Genomic DNA, 27,832 nt, shown 5'->3' on the forward strand with positions numbered 1-27,832 from the left:
GCACCCGGAAGTGTGGAGAAATAAATGCGCTTTTTGTATTTTTTTAAGCCAAGTTGGCTAATATAACAGGTCTGCTGATTTATTGTTATAATATTAAAAAAGTTGAACTATATTTAATAATAACCAGTGCAGAGTGGCACGTTGGATTTGTAAAACAATGCCTCGAAGAAAGGTAAGACGGACAAACAACAAAACAACGTCATTGCTAACATTAGCCAACAAGGTCTTAAAATGAAATGTTGTGGAAATTCCCGTTGCTTTGCTGAAAAAACAAGCCAACAGTTAATGTGATAATAATGAGATGTTTTGGGGAGTGTACTGAATATAATTATTCATGAAATTACATAGTTTGGCGTAGTTGCTAAAAGATAAGCTAGCTAGTGTCAGTTGTTGAGTTGCGTGGATGCGTTTTGGTTTATTAAGTACCGTCTCTTCAGTGTATAACGAGGAGGAATTTGATGATTTTTTTGAGTTTGTGGCTTTTTAAATATAAGATTTCTTTTGCATCCATAAAAAGAAACAGGCTGCTATTTGGGCGCAAGGTTGGAGCTGTGCGCCAGCACCAAAACAACGCTATGATTGGACAGGTTCACTCAGGCTTTGCGCTCATTGGCTGTTCTTCATTAAAGCCCGCCTTTTCTCCAATTAAATTGGTCTTATGCAAATGAATGTCCCCGTTTGTTCTTGTGAATCTGTCAAGGCGAGCCATAGAACAGAATAGTCTTTATTGTCGTACAGGAGGGGTACAACGAAATTATCTATACTGCTTGTGATGCAGCAGTTTGTCACCTAAAAAAGCCTGATATATTCGAAGATAATCTCTAGAAAAAAATGCATTTTATGTCATCACTGTCTTTAAACGATTATAAAGTAATTTATAAGTGTTTAATGTAAATTCTAGCTTCCCTGGTGGGAGGATCACCATTAAATATTTTTTCATGTTATGTTTAGAGAAACAGGAAATTGATTCTTCACTGTGTGATTTGGTCAAAGGGAATGTAGTAAGTACCAAGAGAAAACCCCATAGCAACAGATTCCCCATGGCTTCGTTCTGCCGCTGCCATGTTGGACTGTTTAAAGCCCATCAGACCACATGATGTGGCTGATGAAAAAAGCCAAGATCACCACAACTGCTGCAGATATGAACTTTTTCATGTCTTTTCCTTAAATAAGTAAAATAAGTGCATTAATACATGAGTTGCATTAACACATCCATAACATGAAATGAGAAGCCAATACCACAGTCAAACCAAACTGTTCATGCAAACTGTAGTATACATCCATAACATGATGATCTGATGTGTTGACAGCATTATGAATCTTCCTTAGAAATCAAAGTTGGTATTATTACAATAATACCAACTTAGTAATATTACACTTTACTTTGCATTTGCGTTGTTTCATGTTGGTCATTACAGTGCAAGTTTTCTGAACTGCGGTTCATATTTCGGTTGAAACCGGATGCTGTTAATGTCTCTATTTCCGTTCTAAACAAATCCACGGACAGTGAACAGGAAGAACTGCTGTTAGGTTCTGTATTTATTTTTTTTTTTAAATTAACAAAAACAAAGTTCACATCATTTGAAGGAGACCTGTTGGCCTCACACAGCGAGACCTGCTGGCCTCACACAGCATAAATGAAGTTTTTAAATTTGACCTGTTAGTCTTTTCCTTAATTATTTTATAAGTTACATTGGTCCCAGTGGTCACCACGGCTATCTATCGTGTTTTCAGTATTCTGCTTGTGATGAAAATAAACTCCAATAATGATCCATCAAGACAAAAAAGTATGTTAAATTACAGTGTTTGGAAAGCTGATATTATCATCAGCAATCCAAGATGGCAGCAGCACTTCCACAGTGCTGCCACTGACTAGAGTTTATCGGACTGTCGTCTCTTGGTACTCTATTCTCTTTGCTTTGATCAAGCATTTATTATGTTTCCAGAATTAGGAGACATTTGTTTAACCTTATCAAATCTAGTTAGCTGATATTTTAGATATATTTTATTTCATTTTTTAATATATATATATATATATTTTTAATAAATAAAATTTTCAAATTAAAATGTTATTTTTCTTTTTAACGTATATTTTATAGTGTTTATGAAACTCTGTGTTGTTATTATGCAGTGCCGATGTCTATTGATAGATCAATCCACACAGTGTCTGAGCAAGTCATTGTAATACAAATTAGTCCAGATGTAATTCATGCTGTGTGTGTGTGTGTGTGTGTGTGTGTGTGTGTGTGTGTGTGTGTGTGTGTGTGTGTGTGTGTGTGTGTGTGTGTGTGTGTGTGTGTGTGTGCGCGTGTGTGTGTGTGTGTGTGTGTGCGTGCGTGCGTGCGTGCGTGCGTGCGTGTGTGTTTAAAAGTATGCCAGGTCATTTTTAATTTAATATAGAAATAAGAAAGAAAACTATAATAAAGCAATATTAAGTTTATCACCTTCCTATTTCATTGATTTTATGTCCCTAGTTTGTCAAAGTGGTTATGGCTGCTCCGTTTTGATGTCCCAAAGGTCAGAACTGAACTTGGCAAGAAAGTATTTGGAGACGATGCTCCCATCACATGGAATAAGCTCCAGGATATTATAAATTTTAATGAGAAATGCACTCTGTGGGAATTTAAAATGCTTTATCAGACAGTCAGTCAAGTTTGGTTCTGTGAATGTTTTAGTTATTATTTCAGACTTTTAATTTCCTACTTTTCTTTCCTGTTTTACCGTTTTATTGTTAATTCTGATTTTATTGGTTTTCAGGAGCTATTGTGTCTCAGTTGCTGCTGTCTTGGCCAGGTTACTCTTGCAACTGAGAGTTTATTTTCAATGTGATTCTTTTTTTTTTTTTTTTTTTTTTTTTTTTGTTTCTGTTTGTTTTGGGGTTTTTTTTTAACATTGGTAAATAAAGAAACCCAAATGAATGATTGTGAGCAAAAATGTAACAAAATACTGATGTAAATCTGTCAATAAAATAATGTGGCCATTTTCCTTGTGAAACATTGTTTTGACAAATATCTTGTCTGGTTATACAGAAAGGCTCCACATTATCTAATATGGTTGATTGTAGTCTTATATTGAATTTTAATTGCTCATAACTGTTGGTGTGCTTTTCAGAGAACTGCAGGCAGCAGCTCAGATGGGACAGAGGACTCTGACTTCTCAGCTGACCTTGAACCCACTGAAAATACTGAGAGCAGACGGAGCAGTGCGCGGCTGACTCGCTCCTCTCTGCGCCTCAGCCAGTGCTCACAAGGTATGCAGCTCAATTTATTGTTATTGTTGTTAAAATCATAGTCAAACAGAGGTTTCCCTAAACAGTAGGTGGCCCTGTGTTTTAGGGGAATCCCAGTCTGTTGTGCAAAGTACAAATATTTAAAGAGTCTGGAACTGTAAGTCTGATGTATTTTATTAGGTCATTTATTCTAATTAATTATGGTCAGTATAATGGAGGATAGAGCTGTCTCACATTTTGAAGTTCCTGGATTTGATCCCACCTTGATCTTTACCCTGCATGTTCTCTCCATATGTGTGCATGTGGGTTTCTCCAGATACTCCCAATTTTTCCCCATGTAAAATTGGTGATTCTTGCAGCCAGTTTGCAAGATTCTTGCAGCCAGTCTGCTAAAGCGGCGCATGTCCTGGTTAGTACTTGGATGAGAGACCTCTTCGGAAGATCAGGGCGTGTGTGTTTCTCCTGGTAAAAACTGGAGTTGTGTCAAGAAGAAGATCATGTGTAAAACTTGTGTAAACTCCCAAACCGGATCCAGATCTGCTGTGGTGACCCTGAACAAATGGGAGCAGCCGCAAGGCAAACAACAACAGCGGAATTGGTGACTCTTGGCCTTACGTGAATGTGACAGTTTTTCTAGCAGCAAGCCATGCCTTAGACTGGTGGTCTGCATAGTTCCTAGGTGTACCAGAAAACGTATACAGAGATGGATAATGGTCAAAATTGCTCAGTTAACTTGCAGTGACACAAATCCTCTCTGTTGCTTTCATCTCCTCCAGATAACTTCAGGCCAGTACAGAGTAATTCTCCTGCTGCTGTGTATCCAGATGAAGGCCTGGGTTCAGCAGCAGAGCTGTCAGCTGCCTCCGTATTCTCCTCTGGGCGCAGGGTCACTCGCAGCCAACAGGGGGCATCAAACACCACAGCTAAAAAATACCCACTACGTCAGAGCAGGTCCTCTGGCTCAGACACTGAAGCTAATGGTGAGACCTTTGGGAAATTCCTGAGCAGGCTGCCCAAAATATTGTTTTTGCATGCATTATATTTTGACTACACATTGGTTTAACTGAAACATTGTTTAACTGAAACACTGTAATTTGCAGTGGTCTTGTTTGTACTGTGAGTTGTAGGTTCAGAAAAGAAAATGGGACATGGATTAAAAGAAGAAAGGTATCTATAGTCAGGTCCATATATTTGTATTTGGACAGTGGCACAGTTTTTTTTAGATTCTGTACACCACCGTAATGTAGTTGAAATGACACAATCAAGATGTGCTTGTAGTGTAGAATTTTAGCTTTAATTCACGAGGTTTAACAAAAATATTGTATTAATAGTTTAAAAATAATAACCATCTTTATTATACCTTGGCTGAGGGGTGGTGGCCAAGTGGTTAATGTGCTTGGTTTCAGTGCAGAAGGTTCCGGGTTCAAATCCCACCCCTGCCACATTTCTCCATGTAATGTGGAGTTGCGTCAGGAAGGGCATCCGGCGTAAAACCTGTGCCAATTCAACATGCAGATCCACCTTGGATTTGCTGTGATGACCCCGAGTGAAAACAAGGGAGCAGCCGAAGGGACTTACTATTATACCTCGGCTCTCCATTTTCAGAGTCCATGAGTAAATGGAAAAACTAAATATGAGGAGTGTGCATTTAAAGTGTCACTTTTACAGTCAGTTTTCCATAGCTAAATCAGAGGATGACACATGAACATTGAATATGTCTTGGACTTATCTCAGTCATTAAATACAAACAGTGTGGTACTGTATGGTAACTGTCTGGAGTAGGTTGTTTTCAAAAACCCAGTGACGTGAGGGAAGCCACCAAGATGACTCTGAAGGAGTTCTTCTGCAGCTGCAGCGATTAGTTAATGAATTGATGATTAATCGACTACTAAACTAATTGGCAACTATTTTTCAAATCAGTTAATTATTTTGAGGGGTTTTTTCTTTTTTGAAAAAAATGGTCTTTTCCCCCAGCATCTCAAATGTTAAAAGAAAAAGAAGAAAAGTTGTGCTGCGGCGGGTATGTCTATCCTCAAAAATTCTCAAACTTTTTCCTATGGTTCTTCAGTGGTATTAGAAACTATAGTATGAAATATGAATGGAATCAGACAATGCAATAATGTCAAAATATAATTTTATTCAAGGCAAGTCACACATATTGTAAACCAATCTCAAAATTTTAACTATTTTGAACATATTTAGTTTGTCCAGTTACTTATGATCTCTGAAAGTGGAGGTACTGTCTATAAACAATGGCTATAATTCCTAAATGGTTCATCTGATATTATTTTTTCCCTTTATTTAGGATAATTATATGAAGAACATACAGTCATCATGAGTTACATTCATTTTTACATCTAATCCATGTTTTTTTTTTTTTCCACTTTCTTTTTACATTATCAGTACACATTGTATTACAACTAAGTTAGAACAGAACATGGGGTTTCATCATGTCCAAATACAAAGAAAAGCAAGGTACCTTATTGTTATTTATTTATTTATTTATTCTTTTTATTAAACAGAAGTCGTGAATTTCAGGGAAATGTGCATTATCCACTTCATCCAAATTTCCTCAAACTCACTGACCTGGAGAAAAAGTAATTTGTTCCATTACATGGATGTCATATGTAATATAATACCACTCCTTAATAGAGGGGTATCTGAGCAATTTCCTCTTCCTAGGTCCAATGATTTTGAAATGGCTCCATTTTTATTCTTGCCCTTAGGTTGCTATTTAATGCTTGAATAGTTTTAATAACAGTCTGATGAAAACCAAATTTTTGTAGTACTCTATATAAAAACTCCCAGCTAACACGATCAAAAGCTTTTTCTGCGTCAAGACTCAGTATTACTGCCTGAATTTTATTTTTAACTATATGATCAATCACGTGTAGTGTGCAGCGGATATTGTCTCGTGTGTGCCTTTGCTTGATGAATGTCCCGTCTGATTTAAACTTATTATCTGCGGAAGGATATTTTCAGTTCTTTTTGCCAAAATGTGGGTAAAGATCTTGTAATCTTGGTTCAGTACACTTATCGGCTGATAGCTTTCACACTCCAGTTTATCTTTATCCTCTTTTGTTATCTGCAAGATCACTGCTTCTTTCCATGAGGGGGGAGTTATGCCTGTTTTTTTTTTTTGTTTTTTTTCACATAGTTGTTTGTGGCCTGCATTATAGGGATCAAATGGTCTTACATTTCCTTGTACCACTCCGATGGGAAACCATCCACCCCTGGTGCTTTATTGGGTTTCAAATGCAATATTGCCAATTATTTCATTTCTAACTCACTTTTGGTGGTGTCCAGAGTCAAAATTACAAAATTGTGTTGCCGTTTAAATTCTTATGAGCCTGACTATTCGATTAAAGGAGACAGACACAAGTGGTAAAAGGTAAAGTGTAAAAATAGAGGGGGTGAAATGAGGAACCAAGCAGCACAAAAGGATTGGCAATAGGACGGTAAGAATTTCCTTCTTTACAATAAAATTGAACTTGAGGGTGAAAATTGAGACTGAGTAGATGTAGCTTGAAAAAGGAGCAGAAGACTTGAAAAGAACTAATGACATAGGTGATGTGAAAAAGAGAAGTGACTCTCTGTTAAATGTCTTTGTGCTGTTCACCTGTGTTATCACTGTGTGTTCCCGAACATAAAAAATACAAAATCACCTTCAGCATGTATCCTGAAAGCCTGTTTTTTTTTTTTCCCCAACTAGACAAATTAATATCCTGTGAGTTTTTGCTCAACATTAAACACTGAAGCTTCTATTAAAGCTGCAGCCTTTGAATGGAATTCTTTGCTTATTTAATTTTAGCCTTTATTACTTAACAGTGCATCAAATAATGATGAAATGATACATCTCTTATCATGATACATGGTTCTGTTTTTGTTTGACTTATTTATGTATGATAAGAAAAACAAAATAAATGGAAATTTGAAACAGCTTTTCAAACATTAAAAAAAGGTACCATTATTTCACCCTCAGCAGTCCATAAAAAGAAAAGGAAAAAAAAAAAACTCAACGTGGACTTTCAAGTCCATAGTATCCTGACGGTTAATGTCTTTGTGCAACCATTCTATGCTGTGCACTCCTGATCTTGTCAGTTCTCAGAAGATGAGCATTTAGGAACACCAAGAATCCCAATGTGGATCTCTTTGTGATCTGCTATGGTGACCCTGAGGACCTGGGGGTAGCTGAAAGCCTTAAAAAAAAAAAAGGTCATTATGAATAGCTCCAGTTTCGCATGTGAAATTGGGCATGGTTTTATATATAAAGTGGTATTAAAATTGTTAGTTGCCAATATGTAGACCTTGGTGTACATCTGTGTGCTTTGACGAGACACTTCATACGCATTGTTTTAGTCCACTCAGATGTAAATGGGTTCCAGCCTTGGCTGAGAAAGTAACCTGCGTTGGACTGGCATCCTGTCCAGGGAGAGTCATAGACTCTTACCTGCTTCATGCCTTCATGCTACGGAATCTGGAAATAAGCACCTTCACCAGTGGACCTCATGGCCAAGAGAACAGTTGCGTCTTACACAGTAATCTTATCTTTTTCATGCGGGAATACCTTATGGAGTCATGAGGTCACTGAACATAGGTGTTTTATGATGCTGATATTTTTGCAAGAAAATGATTCTCAAATTTTATGGGTCTTGTTGGTTCCAGTCTTGGTGTGTTGTGTGGACAGATGTTCCACTTAAACACAAATTAAGTCTTCAAAACAACAATTCTTAGAAATTGGCCAGGTGAAGTGTAAGAGATGAGTACCACAATTCCAGACAAAAATTATCTACTTGCTGTAACAACAAATAAAATGTATTTTAAAACATTAAAGTTGGGACAACCTTGGAGAGAACATCAGTGTTTCTGATACCGTTCTAAAATTAAAGATGTACCTGAAGAACCATAAACTTTAAATGAAACAAATTATTTGCAGCATTGTCTACCAGTTTCACAGCTTCTTGCACATTAAGTTGCTCTTAGGACTCTGTGAATGTTTAGGATGCACTGGCTAACGTGCAATAATTTTTGAGGGCATATTATATGATGATTCTTTGGGGAAATGTGGCCCTGATCTTCTGATACAATAACATTCATCTTTATTATTGGATTTTTGTGCTGCCAGACTGCTGGAGGGTTTTAGCTGCGCTTCATTGTGATTACATATTACAGTGTAGCTACAGAGCTGGTCCCACAAGACACACACTGAAGAAAGAGAGCAGGGTGTACTCCAGTACTTTATGGGTTTTAAAATTGTGCTACATACATACAAGTAAAGTGGAACAACATTTGTAGTATTTAGGTCAGTTAGGAAAGATTGAACTTATTATAGGCTGCACTGTATTAATGCTGTAGTATTTAATTTAATTTAACCTTTATTTAAACCAGGTTAGTCCCATTGAGATTGATACCTCTTTTGCAAGGGAGACATGGACAGTTAAGTTTCCAATTCACCTAACCTGCATGTCCTTGTGGGAGGAAACTGGTTCACACCCACGCAAACACAGGGAGAACATGCAAACTCCACACAGAAAGGCCACAGGTGGGAATCAAACCCATAGCCTTCTTGCTGTGAGGCAGCAATGCTAACCACTAAGCCACCGTGCTACCCAGTGTTGAGTTTGCAGGTGTGTGATTTCTTTTAAATAACTTTCATCAAATGTAAAAGACAGTTTAGTCAAGTTATTTCCAGGAAAGTAGCACAACTACCCCAAAACGTGAACTGGGACTTGGATTTAATATGATTTCTTATAACCATTCTTTCTTTTGCCAGTTTTACAATATTTTTACTTTCATCTGTTTGTGTCAAGCACCCCTTGCCGATCACCAACTATGTTTTTTAAGTTGCAAGATACGGCTCAAAATGTTTTAAAGGTTGGGGAAAAAAAGAACATGCTGCTCAACTTTAAAAATTAAATTAATTTGGTAAATTAGGTAGCATTTTGCATCGATGTTTTTTAAAGTAATTCTAATTCAGCCTCTACTGAGTACACACATGACACATTTGTAGTCAGACTAATTCAGGTTTTGCACAGTATTTAGTTAAGTGGTTTCATATACTTGATTTCATTTGTTTTCTACAAGGTTAATTAGGTTGAACCAACTTTATTAAAAGGCTTTGACGTTATTAAGTAGCCAACTTATTTCATTTTTGTTATTCTCAACTATTTATTTTACCCCCTTTTTACTCAGAAATATTCATGCAAAATGTTACCTTAATTTTGTGAAGGTTGTTTTTTTTTTTTTTAAACACACATTTATTAAAGGATCAGGTATGTTTTTTGTTTTGTTTTTTTTGGTACCAAAATGTCCTGTACCTTCGTTTTTGTCAATTGTGTCGGTAGCATCGCCCAAGCAGAAGGTCACCCCTTTGAGTCTGCTTTGCTTGAGGTTTCTTCCTCAAATCATCAGAGGAAGTTTTTCCTTACCACTGCTGCCTGTGTGCTTGCTCTAGGGGTTAGTAAGGTTCGACCTTACTTGTGTGCAGCGCCTCGAGGCAACTTTGTTGTGATTTGGCGCTATATAAATTGAAATGGAAAATACTATTGACAGGATTATCAGGAGTATGCTAAATCGATGCCTGGAGTGTGTAAATGCTAGCGGGGGGCATACATCTTACTGATTATTTAACTTTGGTTTAAGAAATGTTTTGTTGGCATACCAAGCTGTTTTGTTATGGGGTCATTTTCAGACTTGTTTGATTTTGGGTTATTTTGTGGATTTGAATCACAAGAAAAACTGGCAAACCACTCAAGAATACTTATAAGTATCAAAACAAATTTATACACAGTTATGTCTATTCACTTGCAGTTATATAACATAACCTAAAATGTGTACCTTTTCCTTTAATAATTGTGACTAGTGTAGTTTAACAAACTTATTTCACTTAAGTGAAAATAAATTGCACGTTATGTTGCAATGTCAGTTTTATGATCAGTGTTTGATCATCATTTCATCATCAGTGTATGATCTAATAGATTACAATTTGTTCATGTAAATGGGGAATCTTCTTCACAGACTAAGGTTAATTATGTAGTTCCACAAGGTTCTGTGCTAGGACCAATTTTATTCACTTTATGCATGCTTCCTTTAGGCAGTATTATTAGACAGCATTGCTTAAATTTTCATTGTTACGCAGATGATACCCAGCTTTATCTATCCATGAAGCCAGAGGACACACACCAATTAGCTAAACTGCAGGATTGTCTTACAGACATAAAGACATGGATGACCTCTAATTTCCTGCTTTTAAACTCAGATAAAACTGAAGTTATTGTACTTGGCCCCACTAATCTTAGAAACATGGTGTCTAACCAGATCCTTACTCTGGATGGCATTACCCTGACCTCTAGTAATACTGTTAGAAATCTTGGAGTAATTTTTGATCAGGATATGTCATTCAATGCGCATATTAAACAAATATGTAGGACTGCTTTTTTGCATTTGCGCAATATCTCTAAAATTAGAAAGGTCTTGTCTCAGAGTGATGCTGAAAAACTAATTCATGCATTTATTTCCTCTAGGCTGGACTATTGTAATTCATTATTATCAGGTTGTCCTAAACGTTCCCTGAAAAGCCTTCAGTTAATTCAAAATGCTGCAGCTAGAGTACTGACAGGGACTAGAAGGAGAGAGCATATCTCACCCATATTGGCCTGTCTTCATTGGCTTCCTGTTAATTCTAGAATAGAATTTAAAATTCTTCTTCTTACTTATAAGGTTTTGAATAATCAGGTCCCATCTTATCTTAGGGACCTCATAGTACCATATCACCCGAATAGAGCACTTCGCTCTCAGACTGCAGGCTTACTTGTAGTTCCTAGGGTTTGTAAGAGTAGAATGGGAGGCAGAGCCTTCAGCTTTCAGGCTACTCTCCTCTGGAACCAGCTCCCAATTCGGATCAGGGCGACAGACACCCTCTCTACTTTTAAGATTAGGCTTAAAACTTTCCTTTTTGCTAAAGCTTATAGTTAGGGCTGGATCAGGTGACCCTGAACCATCCCTTAGTTATGCTGCTATAGACTTAGACTGCTGGGGGGTTCCCATGATGCACTGAGTGTTTCTTTCTCTTTTTGCTCTGTATGCACCACTCTGCATTTAATCATTAGTGATTGATCTCTGCTCCCCTCCACAGCATGTCTTTTTCCTGGTTCTCTCCCTCAGCCCCAGCCAGTCCCAGCAGAAGACTGCCCCTCCCTGAGCCTGGTTCTGCTGGAGGTTTCTTACTGTTAAAAGGGAGTTTTTCCTTCCCACTGTCGCCAAGTGCTTGCTCACAGGGGGTCGTTTTGACCGTTGGGGTTATTCCGTAATTATTGTATGGCTTTGCCTTACAATATAAAGCGCCTTGGGGCAACTGTTTCTTGTGATTTGGCGCTATATAAATAAAATTGACTTGATTTGATTTGTTTATTTTCAAACCACTGTTGGCCTATGTCTAACTTTTTTTTACTGAACAATTTTGTACCAACATGTTGTAAGTTAAATTACGATAATGTGAACATGCAAAAACCTTATTTTTTTTGTGTGTGGAAGTTACGAATGCCAACAAGCTTTGGGGGTGGAGTCAGATAAAGGAATGGGGTCAGTAATGTTGAATTATTTTTTTTTTTCCTAAAGTTTTTCCAGAATTTTGGTGTGAAGGTTCAGACCATGCTGGAAGAGACAGTTATATATTTTTTTGTCCAATCCACATTAAGAGGAGGCAGGAAACCTTTAAGATTTTTTTAACATTGCAGGATGGGGGTTATTTCTAGTAAACCTGGGAATACCAAGTGTATTCCCATCATTCTCCTAATGATTCTTCCCATTCTCCTGATTGGCCCAGCAGACCAGAAGCAGGGCCCAGACCGGGACGAGACCCCACCTCGCACTCCGACAGGCAATGCCCCTTCCTCGGAGTCGGACATTGAGGTTTCCAGCCCCAGCAACGACCTTGTGTCTTCCAGCAACAATGTTGTAGTTTCTCAAGAAGAAGATGAGAGACTCGCCAAAGAGCTGTCACTCAAGGAGGCTGCTGCCCACGACCTCTCCCACCGGCCCAAACGACGACGGTTTCATGAGAGCTACAACTTCAACATGAAATGTCCAACACCAGGATGCAACTCCCTCGGTGAGGAGCACTGCTTTGGGCATCATTTTACCTTGTGCTTCTCCTACAAAGTAACTTCGTCACACCATATCTCTTTCTCTGTCTTTGTTTTCAGGTCATCTAACAGGCCGACATGAGAGACATTTCTCCATATCAGGCTGTCCGCTCTACCACAACCTCTCTGCTGATGAATGCAAGGTGCACACACACACACACACACACACACACACACACACACACACACACACACACACACACACACACACACACAGGTTAAAAACAAGATTCCAGCGTACAGTTTATGTGTGAAACTGTTTACATGCTGTTGCAGAGAAAGTTTCTCAAGAAAAAAGGGATAATCTTGATTATTGAATGTATCGTGCAGTTTGTGTTGTATAAACATCTCTGTGTATATGTTTCACTCTGCTGTGCATATGTGCTGTGCACAGGTAGCCACCATGTTATTGGTGGCTACCTGTGTGATTGAAGGAAAACAAGTTGCATTTTTAAGTGCTTGTTGGTGTTGTTATGTTTTTGTTTTTAATTATTATCCTGAACCATTCTGATTGTCCAGTGGATTCAACTGGAGCAAAGTAAAATTGAGGCTGTCAAGCCTACAACAGCATAGCGGCCTGCTATGTTACTGAATGTTTGTGTGATTGTGCTGCAGGGCTGGTTGTGTGTTGTTGCCTTGTTGGTGTTACAATGTTGATGTTCCATCAGGGCAAGGCATCAACACGTGACAAACAGACCGAGGAAAGGACACTGTCGCACCGTCAGGACGAGAACAGACACGCCACGAGACACCAGGTAATGCCCATACTAAGAAAGCACTCCGCCACTGATGTTTGCAGCAGCGCATCACACATAGTGACACATGCTCACACCTAAAACAACATGGACCCGTACAGAGGAACATGTTTTCTCTTCAGCTACACAGAATCCATAACATGCCTGTGACCTTCTTTAGCTCCAATTTGTTTCCCCATATCATCATAGACATACGTGCGTGTGTGTTTGCATCTGTGTGTCCCAGAATTCTCTCATTTATTGAGCACATTTACATACACGCTAATAAACTGATAATTATCTGATTTTTGGATTTACTCGATTATTAAAATGTTCATATAAACAGGATAATGTTGTATGCGTTATTGGATTAAGGCCGCTATCGGATTATGAGAAATCTGATAAACACATCATAAAAACAACTTTTTGGCAAATATTATGTTTTCTCTGGTGTATTTATACTGTTAATCTGGATTCTTTGATTCTTTTACTTTTGAACATATGTAAAATTGTCAAATTCAAAATTCAAATATTTTTAAAGTTCAAGCGGATGCAGTTTGGCAAACATGGCAGACAATGTGAGCAGCAGTGGTAGAACTCGCTTTTGGGGTGGAGACTGTTTTAAATGCTAAATGAAATGGAAAAACAAAAATATAAATGATACGAGGGATGATTTGAAAAGTTTTGAGCCTGGCCGGGAGAAAAAAAATAGGGTATGGTTCTCCATCTTTTGCATTCTGACAAACCAACATTTCTCTTGAGAACGTGTGAAATTTTGATTCAGTTAAGTGAGTATTGGTGTGCCAGATGGGGAAAATGGACAAAGCTGGTAGGTGTGCTATGATTCAGTATCTCAGGAAAAGGGGAATATAATTAGTGAACTGGGTTGATATAAATAATAAATAAAAGGGGGCCCAATACAGAACGTTAAAAGTTAAATGCCACTCGCAGGATTCGAACCTGCAATTTACAAAAGATGTGATTAACAGACGGAAACTTTAGCACTGTGCTACAATCACTGTCTTATAACGGGAGCATGAAATGCTTAAAATCAACAAGAAGACAAATGTATGCCTGCTGAGGTGTGCTGTGTGCAGCTGCTGCAGCCCGGCGCAAAGGGAAAAGGTGTTTTATGTATTTCCACATGAGGACAGCAGGCAGGGACACATGCCTCATGGAGGAAAGTTGGAAGTTCATGTCCTTCAAAACACTGTATGTGTTACCCAGCTGGGACATCCAGGAGCAGAGAGCTCAACAGCAGCTGCAATTGGCAGACACACACACACCCCCCCGTCCGTCCATTCAGCGCTCAGGCCAGTGTGTCACTCTGTTTCTGTGTTATGTGGTTATTCATTTTAGGTATTTATGTAATTGCGTATGTAGGTATTGACGGAATTATTTATATACCTGTCCTGATGGTGGTCTCTGTTTGTAATGTGACAAGTCGTGTGCACTGGGTCATCATCCAGCTGTCAGTGTGCTGTGATCAGCTGACAGCCGGCTCGCCGTGCTGTGTGCACTCAGACGTGGCTGTCTGGCCTCATGTGATCATGTCTGTACAAACATTTAAGCATTTTATGCAAGTGTGCCCCCCCCATACACACTTTCAAATCTCTCCTACATAAAAACAAAATTAATGAGATCACAGAAAAATGGATCACTAGTAATGATCCATTTTTCTTCTTTCACTCCTCTAAATGTAAAGCAGTCAAACTGGCTGCAAAGGACAGTCGAGGTCAGATTATCAACTGTTGGTGTGCTTGTCTCTCGTTGGTCTCAGGCTCCTGCAGAGCGACAGCTTCGGTATAAAGAGAAGGTGACAGAGCTGAGAAAGAAGAGGAACTCTGGCCTCAACAAAGAACAGAAGGAAAAACACATGGTCAGTTGTTAAAACATGTTTGACATATCCGAAATCTTCACTTCTCCATCAATTTAACACACATCATAGTCTGTCCCTTTATTTGTCCTTCCATCACCTCATCACATAAAATATATTCTGCAACCTCTGAGTTGCTGGCCGATTGATCATACTTAAAATCGCTGCTGTTTCTCTTTCCAGGAGCACCGTCAGATCTATGGGACGAGTCGGGAGCCACTCTTAGAAAACATCACCAGTGACTACGACCTCGAGCTATTCAGGAAAGCTCAGGCACGTGCCTTGGAGGACCTTGTAAGAGAGAAAACGCACCATCACCCTCCTCCTGTATCTCCCCTGCCCCCTCTTTTTGTCCTGTTCTGCCTCTTTCTTTGTTTCAGTCCACAACTCTGCAGCCACAAGAAGAATTATTTTTGGTAGATTGGACACTCACTTCCAAGAGCTTCTATATTAATTTTACTTGTTTTTGTTGGTGTTGTTTATTTTATTTTTTATTTTAAATATATATGATTTTATTTGCAGTTTCTGTTTTTTTTTATGACAGCTTCTTGAAAATCTATGCAGACACCCTGTAAACATTTTCAAAGCTGTCATACTTTCAACTCATTGCATTTTTCTTGTGTTTTTTTTTTTTTTCCTTTTTTTGGTTTTGCCTCATTGTCATTCTTGCACCTCTTTGTGCGATTTGCATTACAAAGCTATTTGACTCAGTTCATGTTCATCCTTCATTCATTGTAACTTTTTCCTTTTGATCTTATTCACTTCTTTTCCCAATCTCCTTTTCTTTCCTGCTCTTGCGTGTACAGGAGAAGCTACGTCTGGCTGGCCAGGTGTCGGAGGGCAGCAACATGATAAAAACCATTGTGTTTGGCCGCTATGAGTTGGATACCTGGTACCACTCGCCATACCCAGAAGAGTACGCCCGCCTCGGGAGGCTCTATATGTGCGAGTTCTGCCTCAAGTATATGAAGAGTCAGACTATTCTGCGCCGGCACATGGTGAGGCCATTTTCTTCTTTTTTTTTTTTTTTTTGTCTTCACCTTTGGTTTTGTATCCAGTTGCCTGCATGCGCTTAAAACATTAGAAAATTCTTGGTGAAATTCTATTGTACCTGCATTAATGGTAAATGTCCATCAGGTGGAGATATTGAACCTTGAACCTTGGGATACAATGATCACCAACATGTTGCTTACAGTAGTAGATAGTTTAAATTTTTTAATTAATAAACAGTCTTGATAACACCTTTACTATTTTTCCCATGTATAAAAACAAACACAAAACAACTTTGTTTTGAAGATTTATTTCCTGCAGGAGGATAGTTTGTTGAATTTTTGGTGTGTCATGGATTTATGTTTTCTTTGTCAGTTTTCATGTGTGATATATAAGTCGTAGTTTTGTTGTGGCTTTTCTTTTTTCTTTTACTAGTTTGGGAGGTTCTGCGACATACTCTTGTGTAACTTGTATACCGAAAAAAATCACATGTTCGTTATTAATAACAATAATAACAGCTGTTTATATAGGGCTTTCCCAGGAATCAACACTGTCTCCACAATTAGCTCCAAAAAAACAAATAAATAAAAAATGGCAATCATAAAATTACACTACAGTAGTGCACAAAAATCTCCAGCCTGGTGGTCTAAAGTTAGTGACACACTTTCAATGATGTTTCTTTACATATAAATTTAACTTTACTGTCCTTTTCTTCTTTTGTGTAAAGGCCAAGTGTGTGTGGAAGCATCCTCCAGGTGATGAGATCTACAGGAAGGGAAACATTTCTGTGTTTGAGGTAGATGGGAAAAAGAACAAGGTGAGAGAGCTCTGCAGATCTCAAAAGTTCAAGGTCCCACATCTGCAGTCAAACACTTTGTTCATGTGGATAAATATTTTTCGCAAATGCTTCAAATCATTTAAGCATAAAAGAAACACTGCAGACAGTGTGACAAACATTATGACTCTAATTCAAAACACAACAGACCTATTTTTATCATGCAATTACTTTCTGCTAATGGTGGGACTTGGTCTTCTACAGTATACGTAGAATTTAAGATATTTGAAAATGGTAATTTGATTGGCTGAGAACTTGAACCAGCATGCTTAGCTATTAGCCACATTTCCCTGGTGATTTTTATTTGCTGTAGGTAGGAGCTATACGCAATGAATAATCAAATTTTGCAGTTGAAATTTGCAAGATCTTTGTACATGTGCTAGGATGCAGGTCTGGCTATGTGAAATTACCACTTGGTAATCAACGCACTTTCATTCAAACAATTATTTTGTCAAGTCTTTCCCTAATGGAACATTACCAGATAAATCTTCAGTCCAGATCTTTTATGATGCCTCCGATGTATTTCACAGATTTACTGCCAGAACCTGTGTCTGCTGGCTAAACTCTTTTTGGATCACAAGACTCTCTATTATGATGTTGAACCTTTCCTCTTCTATGTCATGACTGAAGCTGACAACACAGGCTGTCACCTAGTCGGATATTTCTCCAAGGTCAGAGCCTCTTGCCTTCATTTGTGTTTTTTTTTGTTTGTTTGTTTGTTTTTTCTTTTTTCTTTTTTTTAGTATGTACATAACTCCAACAAAAGTAGTCACATTAAGGCTTAATCTTGACGGTCTATACGACAGTTTAATCACATAGTGCAAATGCTAAATCTGTAACGGTACATGTATTTGTATTGAACCGTTTTGGTACGAGACGTTCACGTCGGTATAGGGCTGTTCACGGGTGAGTTCGCGTTGCGTGTGTTTACGCTCAGTGTTGCCAACTTGGCGACTTTCTTGCGACTTTCCAAACCTTCTTGACAACTTATTTTCTCATAACTGACTAGCGACAAATCTAGCTACTTTTCCTGCTGTTACCGGAGAATTTTCTGATGTTTGGTGACTGAAAGTGAAAGTCTCCATGAAAGTGTTGTCACCGAGCGCGCAACGGGTCTCTCTCTCTCTCTCTCTCTCTCTCTCTCTCTCTCTCTCTCTCTCTCTCTCTCTCTCTGTCTCTCTGTCTGTCTGTCTGTCTGTCTGTCTGTCGCTGGAAGCTTGTGTATGTGTGTGTGACAAAAGAAGCAGCTTCAAATCAAAGGTGTGCTTCCACTTGATAAATGGTATATAGAAAATAAAGCATTAATTCTAATTCTGTTTTTAATTTGAGTCTTTTTTTTCTCCAAAGAACATTGTTAAAGTACCAGACCGGTAAGCAGTACTGCTGTCATTTTTCAAGACCAACACGCCCATGGATATTCTACTGACTGCAAGTGTTGCAGTCGCAATCTAAAGAATGTATGCAATTGACTCAAAATTTAAAAATTGTGCCAGTTGTAAAGTAGCAGTGACACTTGCTGTGTGTCGTGTACTAGGTGAAAGAAAGGACCCTGTATGTTTCTGTATTTTGTCAGAGAATACATATTTAATGGTTTCTTACATCCGCCAAGGATGGCACCCTTCGCTTCCCAGAATACACTGCAGCGCCAGGAGAGTTCCAGCATCTCACAGCGCATGTAAACAATGGCTAGCAAGGATGTGGTTGGCATTGATCCAGCGAGTTCCCGGGCAAATATCATGATGACACCTTCTCCCAAGTACAGAGGGTTATCTAGAGGAGGTGTAGCACCTGTGATGGACACCTGCCATGCCCCAATGATGTTTTTGTTGTCCATACTTCATCACGTGTGTTTATATTGTGCTCTGAACCAGAACTCTGCTGAAATTGACTTCTTGCGTGAGTCACAGACCGCGAGACAGAGCAAGATTCAGATATTAGGGATTTAGATAGAGATTAGATAGATATTAGGCAATGGAAGACTCCAATAAATTTTGGAGGTGATCCAAATCTGGATTCTCACTTTATATAGGCTTTGAAGGATTACGTCAAAACTACTTCACGGATTCCCACCAAATTTGCATCACAGATAGATATTAGGGCACAAAGACTCCACTGAATTTTGGAGGTGATCTGGATCCAGATTGACGGACGTCAGAAATCTCAGTTTGGTCTTGTTGAATTAGCCTCTTTAAAGAAATACACCAAAATGCTATACTAATTTCTGATATTTATACCAACATTTAGAAACATTAGTGAAACCATTATAACTTTGACTTTTGTTCCTCTGCAGGAGAAAAACTCTTTCTTGAACTACAATGTGTCCTGCATCCTCACCATGCCACAGTACATGAGGCAAGGCTACGGCAAGATGCTTATAGACTTCAGTGAGTAAAGACATTCATGCAGGTCTTTGTATGTTTATATTATCAAACAATATACATGTTTGCATGCGATTTTCTCTTAAACCTTTCTGTCATAAGGGCTTGTCCAGGGATTCTGCACAGGGTAAGAAAACAGACTAGACTGACTGTGGCACTTAAGAGTTCTCTTGAAAACACTTTAGGCTGTTGTAATGTAGAAATTAAAGTAATAATATTACGACTTTAGCATTTTATTTGTACATGTTATAGTGTTTTCCAGGAGAAGTAAGTGTGCATGTACAGGAATGTAAATTAAACAGTATAACAAACAAACAGCTGCGTCCACTTTATCCTTCCAGGTTATTTGTTGTCTAAGGTGGAGGAGAAGGTCGGCTCCCCTGAACGACCCCTTTCTGACCTGGGCCTTATCAGTTACCGCAGTTACTGGAAGGAGGTGCTGCTGCGCTATCTGAACAACTTTCAAGGCAAAGAGATCTCCATCAAAGGTCAGACAAGGATAGTGATTCTGTAGGCAGATAAGAAATGTTTGGCTCTGAAATGAAAATGCAGCTTTTACCTGCTGCAACATACAAATTTGATGCGAGGGTGGAAAAAAATTAATACGTCAACAAGAGAAATTGTGATTTTCTTTAATAGCTAGAAGATTTTACTATTTTTTTCGATGGAGGTATTGTCAATAAAATCATTTCTGCTTCCTTTAAAGATGTAACATCAGGGTTCTTTTGTTGTTGTTGTTGTTGTAGTAGTAGTAGTAGTAGTAGTAGTAGTAGTAGTAGTAGTAGGTTAGTTATGTAGCCTATTAGCAGGGTTGGTGTGGATTGTTCCTGGTTTAAACCCCACCACTGCCACATTTCTTCATGTAATGTGGAGTTGCGTTAGAAAGGATATCCAATGTAAAACCTATGCCAAATCAACATGCAGATTAACCTTGGATCTGATGTGGCGACTCCGCATGGAAACAAGGGAGCAGCCAAAGGGACTTACTTTTTAGCCTTTTAGCTAAGGTGTCCCAATCTGATGGAAACAAGGCTGATCAAGGCTTTTTTTTCCTAATGGTAAATGGACTGCATTTACATAGCACTTTTCCATCTGCATCAGAAGCTCAAAGCACTTTACAGTTATGCCTCACATTCACACAAACACAGGGTGCTGCCATGCAAGGCGCTCACTACACACCGGGAGCGACTAGCAGATTAAGGACCTTGCCCAAGGGCGCTTAGTGATTTTCTGGTGTGGCTGGGCTTTGAACCCAGGATCCTCTGGTCTGAAGTCCAACGCTTAACTACTAGACCATCACCTCCCCTAATTGATTGATCGGTATATATTACACACCATTCGCTAAATGAGTGCGCATTTCCTCTCTCGTTTCATGTGCCAATGATGCGAGCAGGCAGTCAGTGCTGCTGCCAAGTTCACCACAGAGCTGCAATACATGTTTTAAAAGCACTAACACTCTCCTTCGTTTTCAAAATGCAACAAGTCTGTTTTATTCACACAGATCATCAATAGTTCCTGTCAGCCTTTGTCTGCTTCATAGCACGGTGGTGATGCAGCCAACTGCATTGCCAATTTTAAAAACATATTTTGCTGTCCTTTGCGTTAAATACATGTGAAGTCTGTTTCTGATGGATGATGCATGCGATTGAGCCTCCTTACCGGTCTGTCAGATGGCATTTTCCTCATAAATGAACAAGTTTTTTCCTCATTGTAATGTGTTTTCTAACTGGTAACAGAAACTGTGCAGCACCTCCTCCCCTCAACCCCCTTAGAGTAAAGACAATTTTAAAGACAATTTTTGCATAATAATAATGATGATAATTATGAAAACACAGTTTTACCAAATTAAATGTTGCTTATGCAATATTACTCTGTTTCCTAGTTTTACTACGACAATTCTGCAATATGAGCCATTTCAAATAAATCTGTCCTTAATTTAGAAAAAGAAATAAAACATTAAGAAACAGCTTAGTTTGAAATTGTTTTTTTTTTTCCCCAATGCATGGCAGAGCTGTTAAATTGTCAAGTGTTTACATTGGTTTGCCGCCAATGTGCTTGCACTGTGCTCTGCAAGTGCAATATCTAGGAAAATTCAAGTATGTGATCAGGACTCTGTATTGACAAATAGTCAATATTAAAAGACTCTGATCAGGATCAGAGTTAAAAATAAATAAACTTGATTGGTTACCATAACATCACAGCAGCTTAAAAATGTAGTTTTTAGCACTAATCTTTGCTAAATAGTGGGTTATTTTCAAAAGAAATTTTATTTCATTTCAAAAGTTGTTGTAGCACTTCTTAAGCTTTTAGCTAAGACACACTATTGACCTTAACATTTTAGATTAGTTTTGGTTTAAACTCTGATAACTCATACAGAATTCAATTTTTTCCTTTCACACAAGAAATAGGTTTTTGCCAATGCAGTGAATAATAATTCATTTTCCGGGTCGGTATGACAATAAGAGTGAATGTCTCTGTGATAACACACTGTTCCCTTCTGTCCAGTGTCTTATTGCTTTCCTCAGATATGTATTGAATTTAAAATGTTCTCTGGTCACAGACAGCACAGTCATCTCTGTGTGTTGAGAAGAAGTTCTCACTGTACTGTCATGATTCAAGTCAGCTTTGACTCTTCTGTTCTGCCTGTATAAGCAAATGTGACATTGGCCAGCACTGAGAAGTCTTAATTATTTTACATTAGAAGACTGCTATTACTTAACCTCAGTCAATTCAATGGACAACAGTTGAGAAACAACGTTCAAATCAATTACTTGGAAAGTCTGTATATTTTAGCATATGTGAAAATGCATTATTTTCAGTTGGAAATCATACAAGTGATTATGATCATATTTGTATACAATGAGATGTGTGCATTTTTCCAGTAGTATCATACTTTTGAGTGCTCTTAGGTAATGTATCATAGAGTAAATATTTCATGTTTTCGAAATGTTATCAGTTGCATAGAAGAGATACAAACGGGATACTGCTGATAGACAAAATCAAAGAAATTAACTTCTTCTGCTTTGCATTTTTTGTTTTTCTGTATGTGCAGTTTAAGCTCCTTTCACACTTGGCTTGCATACAATTACACTAAAATGTATATGGAGTACGCTGGAAAATTGCACACATTTTCATAGTCCCTGTGTAGGCTGGTGTGTGATGGCGCGTGGTTGCATTCGTAGACTTGCTTATAGTAGCATATGGTTGTTTTAGGCCCTGTCAGACCATTTATTAAAAACGCTGGCATAAATTAATGCAGCTGTTGCACCTTGACGACCAGCGTATGCCGACAGCCCCGTTTCCACCAACTGTTTCAGGTTGGTACTGCACTGTGTGGGTCAGAAACAGAGTAATTTAACATTATTTTATTTTTTGTCTTGGTGGATCATTTTCATTGTGTACAGAAAGCTGTTGAGTCTGGCTGTGGTAAATGCTGCCGTGAATGAAGTGCTGTGACCCTTTAAACTTTTAAAGCGCCGTTTGTTTTCTCATCAGGTCTGCTGATCCGATCAGGTCTGTGATGAGCTGAATATTGAAGCGCTGTGATGATTTAAACTTTTAAAGCGCCATTCGACCGTGATCAGGTGTGATCAGACCTGATCACACCGACAGCAACAACGCTTTGTTTAAAGAGTCAGAACCAGTATCCTATATAATTTGAGGAATTCACAGTCTGATGAAGTAGGGACTTGAGGGTTAAAGCAGAGAGCAGAGATAAGGGAGAGTGGAGGAGATATGATCGCCCTCGTTGGAGTCCCAAGCTACATACATAACCTTCGTTCCATTTCACCCTCCTGACTGCCAGAGGGCGGTGCTGAAAGCACTGAATCTCTGGCGGTCAGGAGGGATGAAATGGAACACAGAGGGACTTGTTTTAAAACACTACATTTCCAACCATGACAAGAAATTAAAAGTATTTTCAAGCGTCGTTTTTAAAAATCAGGCTTTATAGGGATATTGTGTCTGTCAGACTGTGATGGTGCATCGGACTGAAATGAACGGGTAAAAGCCCTTTACTCCTTGTGAATGAAACAGTCTGTCCCCCCCCCCCCCCCCCCCCCGAAAAAGTAGAAAATATTGCCATTTAAACTCACAAGCATACTTAGAGAGAGAGAGAGAGGTCCACCAGTTAGAGAGATGCGCTGCGGGCTGCGTGGATCATGCACGCTACACCTGTTCTCCTCTAGCTGGATGCACGGCCTCAGTTTTTGGATGTGTACATTAACACAATGTTGTGCAGATTTGCGTGCATTAGTGCCGTGTCACGCAGACCTGCTTAAAAACTGTGTGCTTTCTGCGTCCAGTGTTCTATGCGGAAAAAAATTAAACAGGATTAATTTTTTGTACCCTCCTCGCATAGACCTCTGCATACTGCTGCGTAGGGAACAAAAACACAGCGTGGAGCTGGTTAAACTTGGTGTAGAGCTGCATAACTCAGCGTAGATGATATGCCACAATACGCAATTATAAGTTGGCTCCGGTGTGAAAGGGGCTTTAATGTCATAGAAAAATAATACATTGGTGATAGTCATTCAGTAAATTTAATGCATATTTTATTTCATGAACATTTCTATGGAAACTTGTCTTAATAGAAAGTGAAATATATTTGAGGTAATTTTGTGTTGTGACTCTATCCTTTGTTGTTTGTGCAGAGATCAGCCAGGAGACAGCAGTAAATCCGGTGGACATCGTCAGCACACTGCAATCCCTCCAGATGCTCAAATACTGGAAGGGAAAGCACTTGGTCTTAAAGAGACAGGTACAAAATCCTTGGATAAAATGCAAATCAAAAATGTCTCCTGTCTCTTTTGAGCTGTTGCTACTGTGCGTCACATGGCATGCGGCAGCATGGTCTTTGGATGACCCTGCTGTACTGTCCTAGTGAGCTGGCTACACTGTGCATTTTAGTTGTTTAAGGCTGAGCCTCCTGCCAGGATGTTGGAAATCTTTGACACCAGGATTCTAATAATTGATTGTCCAGTCAACTGCAAAGCACTGAATTTAAGTGCAAATGTGGTGAAACCAATGAAACTAGATAAAGCTGCAGGAATCTGTGTTGGGGCTGAGCTTCTTCAGGTCAGAAGTGATGCTGTTCCAAGTAATCTTTGCTTCCACCTCAGAAACTGGTGTCATCCCAACAGACTGAAAGAAAAAACTTGTCCATCTCTGGCAAGATTCATTCATTTTATTTCTTACTTCTTCCAAGTCAGTTCTGGCATTCACCAGGGACATGTTCTGGGTCCTACTCTGTTCCTTTGTGACATGGACAGGGCATTTGGCATGGTTGTGGACTCTAGCCACTTGAGGAAAAGTTTGCTTACCTTACTTTGCAGATGATACTGAGATCTTTGTGGAGCCATTGGATTTCCTGATTGCAGGTTTTCTACTGTGTAGATCGTATTGCCAGTAGAGAGGATGCAGTTTTAAGCATGCCGCTGCAGAAGCCATGTTGACAGCACATCTGTACAGTCCTGTTTGAAGCATGCATTAGCCAACTCTCAGTCCAGCTATGTCATGAAGAATCACTTCATTAGCGCTGAGTCAGGGACAGCTTGCCGCGACATAACATTATCGTTGGTAAATGGTAGAAAGTAAATGGAACATTTACTGACAAATTCGCCATCATTCACTGATGTAGTTAATTCGGTAGTATAGTGTAATATGCTTTATTCTTTTTGTAGGACCTCATTGATGATTGGAAGGCCAAGGAGACCAAGCGTGGCACTGGCAAGACCATTGACCCCACAGCCTTAAAATGGACACCACCCAAAGGGACGTAGAGAATCTTCCACTGACACTCGAACCTAAGGACCCATAAATACACTGGCATGCACACAGACCATTAGCCCAGCAGTTAGAATAGTCAGCCGTTATCCATGTGAGCAGAATCTGGGTTCAACAGTCACTGGCTTGGTTCAGGACATCGACTCCAGTCAAAGTAATACGGCTCACTTTGAGTCATGACATGAGGCTGAGACACGTGGCAAATGCACTTGAATCTAGACTTCTACAATCAGCCGACACTTGACACATATATTTAATCAGTGCACATTTATTGTAACTGCGAGTGGAATTGTTACTGTAGCTACAGATGTTTTAAACACTTGATAGATAACTTAACTGTTCGAATTATAATTATTCCGTAACACTCATAACAAACAACAGCCAGGTTTGGTTTTTTAAATGTTGCTGTAGTTCAACAGAATTCACACAAAAAGAGTAAATGTTTTGATTAATTTTTGCAAACACATGGCTTTTTGATGGTCTACGATGCATAAAAACGACTGTTCATACTTTCTTCTTCACACTCATTTATTCAAGTTAATTAGAAACAAAATTTTCATCTACAACTGTAAGTGATGCAAGTTTAAGTTGGGGCTTCCCGAATGTCTCCTCAAGGTCATTTATCATCAGAAAAATGACACTAATTCCAGACAGAGGTGCACTACCTCCTATATGCCCATTTAGCACTGAGCAGCAGGCACGCTCGCTCATCTAATCTGCTACTGTCAAAACTGAACCTCCATTCTGTTGTCCAGAAGATTGACAAAAACACAGGTGGACAGTATGTTGACTCATGCAACATATTTTTGGTAGATGCTGTCCAGCTGCTTGTGATTAAACACAGCCATACTGCATCCTGTAAGAATAGGAACTCTCACCTGAAGTGCAGCTAAGTTCACACAATGAAATGCACGCGGACTAAACTGACTAACTGCACACTCTAAAATTAAATTTTCTTAGACGCTTGTTTGTAGAAGTGTTGCTATTGTTTCAATCCAGGGAATAATATTCTACTACTGCTCACATACTGGTATCTATACTGTAAATTTACACGTTGGTTTACTAAAAACATTTTGACATGTTAAATTGTAAATCACGTTGCAAAAGTTTGTGTGCAGAAAGCATATTTGAAATGACATGCTTCATTTAAAGGGATCATACTGTGCAAAATCATTTTTTTCCTCCCAATTTTATAGTTAAAAGCTACAGTGTGTTGGATTTTTGGGGTATTATTAGCAGAAATGGAATATAGCATTCACAGCCAGCCTTTCATTAGTGTGTAATTATCTGCAACAATGAATCTATGCGTTTTCATAAACTTACAACTAGCATATTATATCTACATGGCCTTGTGGAGGCTGCCATGTTGCACAGCCGTGTTGATACAATAGAAGGGATATACTCATTCTAACCTTTGAATTTTGCAGTGCAGCCAATCAAGTGAAGGAAAAAAAGAAGTGGAATCAGTGGTTGCTCTCCTGTGCACTTATCTACTGGTAGGTAGTAGATAGTAGTGCAGGCTAAAAAGTTTGAAAACCCTAATTTCTGTAAAATGGAGGATCATATGTGTTGCTTATCACAAAAGAAGGGACGGGAGCATGAATCCTTGTCGCCAAAGAAGACGAACATAATCATGACCACTGATGGCCTAATGCAGTTTGCGGCCTCACCACTAGATGGCCCTAAATCTTACACATTGTAGCTTTAAAATGAAAAATCCTGAACATCTAATAAGTCTATTTGTGCATGTAGTAACTCGCTTACTATACAAAAACCTTCACACCTGAAATGGCTAGATTTAGACTTCTGTGTCACTGAAACACATGCTTGAACATGTGCTGACAAAGTGAGACACACCTACTAAGCTGGTGTGCCTTCTGTGTGACACGCCCATGCTGTCTGTGGGGAACTGAGGAGGTGCTTTGACAAGCAGCAGTTTCTTTCCATTTAATGTAACAGATACAGACAGATGTCTTTTTATCTTCCAAGAACTCAAAATGGGTTACATTTGCAAACTTAAATATCTGTTTTATAGACATCTGGTCACCTCTGTTAGGGTTAAGGTGCCGATCACATACTTCAGATCTCTCTCATTTCCTACATCAAAAATAAAGTTGGTCTCTGCCAACCTGCAAAAAACACACCACTCACTCATTAAGACATGATATTCCATATTTGAGCAGCTGATCATTCTGAGTGTTTAAATGAACACCAACATGTGGCTGTTTGGACCCAGAGTGAATCAAACAAAAATGGGCTTTTCTGAACAAACAAAGTTTATGCTCACTGACACTGTTGACTTACGGTAAGAACCACGACCTGTAGACCTCGGTGACAAAGTAAAAACCAACAAAGTGCTGCCAGAACTGCATCAGTGCAGAACAGCTGTCTGGAAATCTTCTAAAAAGATATTCCCTCATTTGGTATTTGATGATGGCGGAGAGAGGTCTCTCACGTGTTGAGATGGCGGCTGCAAAACCATTGGCACTGGTGAAATCTGGGTTTCTTCACTCGTCACTTCATGTTTTTAATTATCACCAGGCTACAGCTGCCGTTGGCGTTGCGTGTTACACGTGACATCAGTGGGAACTTTGAACCGGTTATCTTAGCGTGGGCTGTGTGTGTTATTTCATTATGTCTACAGTTGTATAATGAACAGTAGGCAGAGTTCTGTAAAATATCAGGGGGTCACAGCAAGGTCACAACAGAGCTGTCTCTGTCTTCAGCCAAGTTCATACCTGATGGTATTTATGTGCCCTTTATTGTAGTTTTACTTTTGTTCTTAAAAGATATTTTTTCTACCGCTAAGGTTCTACCACTGTACAAAAGCTAGAATGTTGCCTGTTTTCTTCTTTGTTTCCTA

The 27,832-nt window shown here is 39.0% G+C and overlaps 1 protein-coding gene across 3 annotated transcripts; it reads left to right on the forward strand.

Moving 5' to 3' along the window:
• LOC117527334 (histone acetyltransferase KAT7-like) lies at positions 1-25,397 on the forward strand. Of its 3 annotated transcripts, none has more exons than XM_034189646.1 (15): positions 1-172; positions 3,112-3,250; positions 4,006-4,209; positions 12,054-12,338; positions 12,433-12,515; positions 13,041-13,127; positions 14,887-14,985; positions 15,166-15,276; positions 15,789-15,980; positions 16,700-16,789; positions 17,338-17,478; positions 19,098-19,191; positions 19,527-19,673; positions 23,838-23,944; positions 24,867-25,397. In XM_034189646.1, the coding sequence occupies exons 1-15, from the start codon at positions 158-160 to the stop codon at positions 24,963-24,965; spliced, it is 1,893 nt and encodes a 630-aa protein (XP_034045537.1). In that variant the 5' UTR covers positions 1-157; the 3' UTR covers positions 24,966-25,397. The 3 variants fall into 3 exon arrangements, with proteins under 3 accessions (XP_034045537.1, XP_034045539.1, XP_034045538.1); XM_034189648.1 differs by having other exon boundaries at positions 15,166-15,255; XM_034189647.1 differs by having other exon boundaries at positions 12,057-12,338.
• Positions 25,398-27,832: the final 2,435 nt, after the last annotated feature.

The sequence above is a fragment of the Thalassophryne amazonica genome, chromosome 16 (genome assembly GCF_902500255.1).
Source record: "Thalassophryne amazonica chromosome 16, fThaAma1.1, whole genome shotgun sequence".
Classification (NCBI taxonomy): Eukaryota; Metazoa; Chordata; class Actinopteri; order Batrachoidiformes; family Batrachoididae; genus Thalassophryne; species Thalassophryne amazonica.

Coding starts and splice junctions, on each gene's coding strand:
- LOC117527334 (XM_034189646.1), top strand. Junction 15,981..16,699: donor CTATTCTGCGCCGGCACATG/GTGAGGCCATTT, acceptor TTTTGTGTAAAG/GCCAAGTGTGTGTGGAAGCA. Junction 16,790..17,337: donor TAGATGGGAAAAAGAACAAG/GTGAGAGAGCTC, acceptor TGTATTTCACAG/ATTTACTGCCAGAACCTGTG.